Genomic DNA, 2,982 nt, shown 5'->3' on the forward strand with positions numbered 1-2,982 from the left:
TCCATGCTAGGAAGCGAAGTATATACTGTAGTAGTGTGAGAGAAATGAAGGGTATGTAACTGTACAGTACATCAGCCACAGGTATGAACGAGTATCACAAGGTACGAGGGGGCATGTGATAATGAAGTGGAAGGGGAATGTACAGGAGTCGTGCCGGCGACCTGGGGAAGTGGGAACAAGGAATAACGAAGTGGGAGAGGAGGATGGAGGTAGCCCGGACAAGCCCCAAAGTGTATCTACGGGTCCGAGCGAGTCCGAAGCGTCCGAAGTGTCTGAGGCGAGTCCGAAGTGCGGGAAGACTTCGGAGTCACCGGACGTAGCTCAGATGCGAAAGGAGGAAGCGGAAGGGAAGCGGAAAGGTAAGGGGGCGAGAGGGAAGGAAAGGGAATAAAAGGAATATAAGTAATGGTCCGTGGGATGAAGGAAGGGAGAAAGGAACAAGGAGGAAGGGAGCGGGACAGGGGAATAGGAGAAAATAGGAGTGTCCCCTTACAATACCCGTGTCAAGAACATGACACTGACCCACGGGTTAAGGATGGACTCTAGTTGGAGTCCAGTCAGAGTTCTGGACTCAGATGAGAGTCAAGTCAGAGTCGGGTCAGAGTCAGGTCAGAGTTGACATGTTTCACAGGCCAAAACCATCTGGAGTGGAATGGACTCTATATAGACTCTACCTGGAGTTTCAGAGTTGATCCAGACTCAGACTGCACTCAAGTTGGACTCCATCCAAATCCAGGTTCACTCTGATAGGTTTAAGCTACCAGAGTTACTCAGAGTGGAGCTGGAGTGGAGCTGGAGTCTAAGCATAGTCTAGTGAGAGCCAGGTCAGAGTTCAGCCATATAAAATGTGGCAATCTTGGCAAGTTGGGCTAAGAGTCTGAGTTGAATTTATACTGATTTTGATTCTCATATTACTCGGCAATGGAGCCTTCTAATATCAAATCAATCACAGATATTGTTATTTTTTCTTTCTATAGAGTAAGTTAGAGGTCATTACACAACTGTTGACTCTCTTCTGAAGCATGTGTACATTAGTAGATTCCTATTGTTCAAATCACAAGTTCAATTGCATTTGTAATGACTCTTGTCTGAGTCTATCTGAGTCTCAGTGTTCTTTGGAATGGGTGCATAATATTATCAGATTGTAAGATTAAGAGTTTATATAACTTACTCCCACTAATCCAATCTGCGTCTATTTAGTGTACTACTCTGAGTAGCATTTAAATTGTTTAATAATTTACCAGAACTTCAAATCACCACTTCATACATGACTTATTGAACTATTTGATTGTGAATTAACACACAGAGTCATTCAGGACAAGTGTAATCTATCTGAATTCTTGATAGAGTTTTGGGTTCAATCTAGATAGAGTCTAAACTGACTCTGGATGAGTGGAGTCCAACCGTAGTCTGAGTGGACGCTCACTCAACTCAGATAGACTCTGCTCGGAGTGTAGTCAGAGTCCCAGAGTCCAGTCAGAGTCCAGTCAGACTCATACAGACTCTACTTAGACTCTACTCAGAATCTCAGAGTTCAGTCAGAGTTGAGTCAGACTCAACCTAGACTCAGCTCAGACCCGTGGGTCAGTGTCATGTACACGAGTGTTCCCTTACAGAAATGTCCGATTTGAGAGGCCTTCAAGTACAAAGTATTTAGAGGAATGAGTGCATTTGAACACAACTGGGAGAAAGGCCTATGCCTTGATTTGGAAGGTGTCCTGACTTATGCCCTTATATGGGTATAAGCCACATTGCTCTCCGGTCGCCACTCAGTGGCTCTCCGTAGGATTATTTCCCGAATACTAATGACATGTTTGCTGTCCAACTATTCAGATATATCTCGTGTATTACTATAGCATACTACTCACATATTACTATCACATATTACCTACATATTTTCATAGTGTATTTCTTGCATATTGTGTTCGAATAACGATCATATAATTGTGACATATTTGCACTGGAAAGTATAAGATCAATACACCATACATTATGGGGTTCTCTGATAACTCATAATAATCAACTATTGTGCCGGATAATGGAGGGGTAATGCTGACTAAACTACCCAATACTTAGCTGATTGAATTTCTGATAAATACTTGATCTCCAAGATAATATAATGAACGGAAATTAACAAAGGGAATATACAATAAATAGCCAATGAATAGCATATGCATTATTCAATCAAATCCCAAACACTACAAAGAGTATTGATTCCATAATGAAAGCGCTAATAGACGCTCAATATTGAGTAAACAAGGACTTATATTATTTGCTTACTCACAACTCACAAAGATAATAAGCAAGCAATATTCAATCATTACGGAGTAATTATGCTATCCTGGGATCAGATATTCTCAAGATAAGGATTGTCTTTGTTTGCCATTATACTCGCATATTGATTGAGAGAATATATATGTGTTACATTATCTATTCTTTGCCTAATGTAAGTAGCAATATGTATTTATTATCAGGGATAGTTCTCACGTAGTTCTCATATAATCTACCCTACATTATCCCATCTTGCACGCTGTGTCAACTCGCATCCAGTTACTCTTGGCAGTCTAGACGACGTTCCTATGGTGCCCGTACCTACCGTCGAACCCCTAACGGCCGAAAATGTCTTGTGGTCGAACACGGTCCTTGCTGCCGGATCTGCAGTAGGGTTGGTAGTTTATACAGGCTCAGAAACTCGGGCAGTGATGAACACTAGCCACCCAGAGACCAAAAAAAGCCATCGGCGCCCTCCCAGGCCGGGATTTTCCCGTGAGGGAACTTAGCGAGGAACTCGGGCTGCTTGTTGGTCTCGAAGTGGGTGTACGAGGCTGGGAGCTCAAAGTTGATCCCGGCGAAGGTAGCAACAGCTCTAACCTACAAACCAAACAAATCGATGAGCAACCGGATTCGATTCGCATAGATCAGACGTACGAGCTTGCCCTTTGCCTGTTGGGGGATGGTCCAGATGGTGCCAGCAGACGACAT

At 43.1% G+C, this 2,982-nt stretch overlaps 1 protein-coding gene across 1 annotated transcript; it reads right to left on the reverse strand.

Moving 5' to 3' along the window:
- Positions 1–2,709: 2,709 nt before the first annotated feature.
- Positions 2,710–2,982, reverse strand: PC9H_011481 (uncharacterized protein; the record flags this gene model as incomplete). Its single annotated transcript, XM_036780965.1, has 2 exons — positions 2,710–2,871; positions 2,929–2,982. 2 exons carry the CDS (start codon positions 2,980–2,982, stop codon positions 2,710–2,712), a joined length of 216 nt encoding a protein of 71 aa, XP_036626820.1.

This window comes from Pleurotus ostreatus (assembly GCF_014466165.1).
Source record: "Pleurotus ostreatus strain PC9 chromosome Unknown scaffold_9, whole genome shotgun sequence".
NCBI lineage: Eukaryota > Fungi > Basidiomycota > Agaricomycetes > Agaricales > Pleurotaceae > Pleurotus > Pleurotus ostreatus.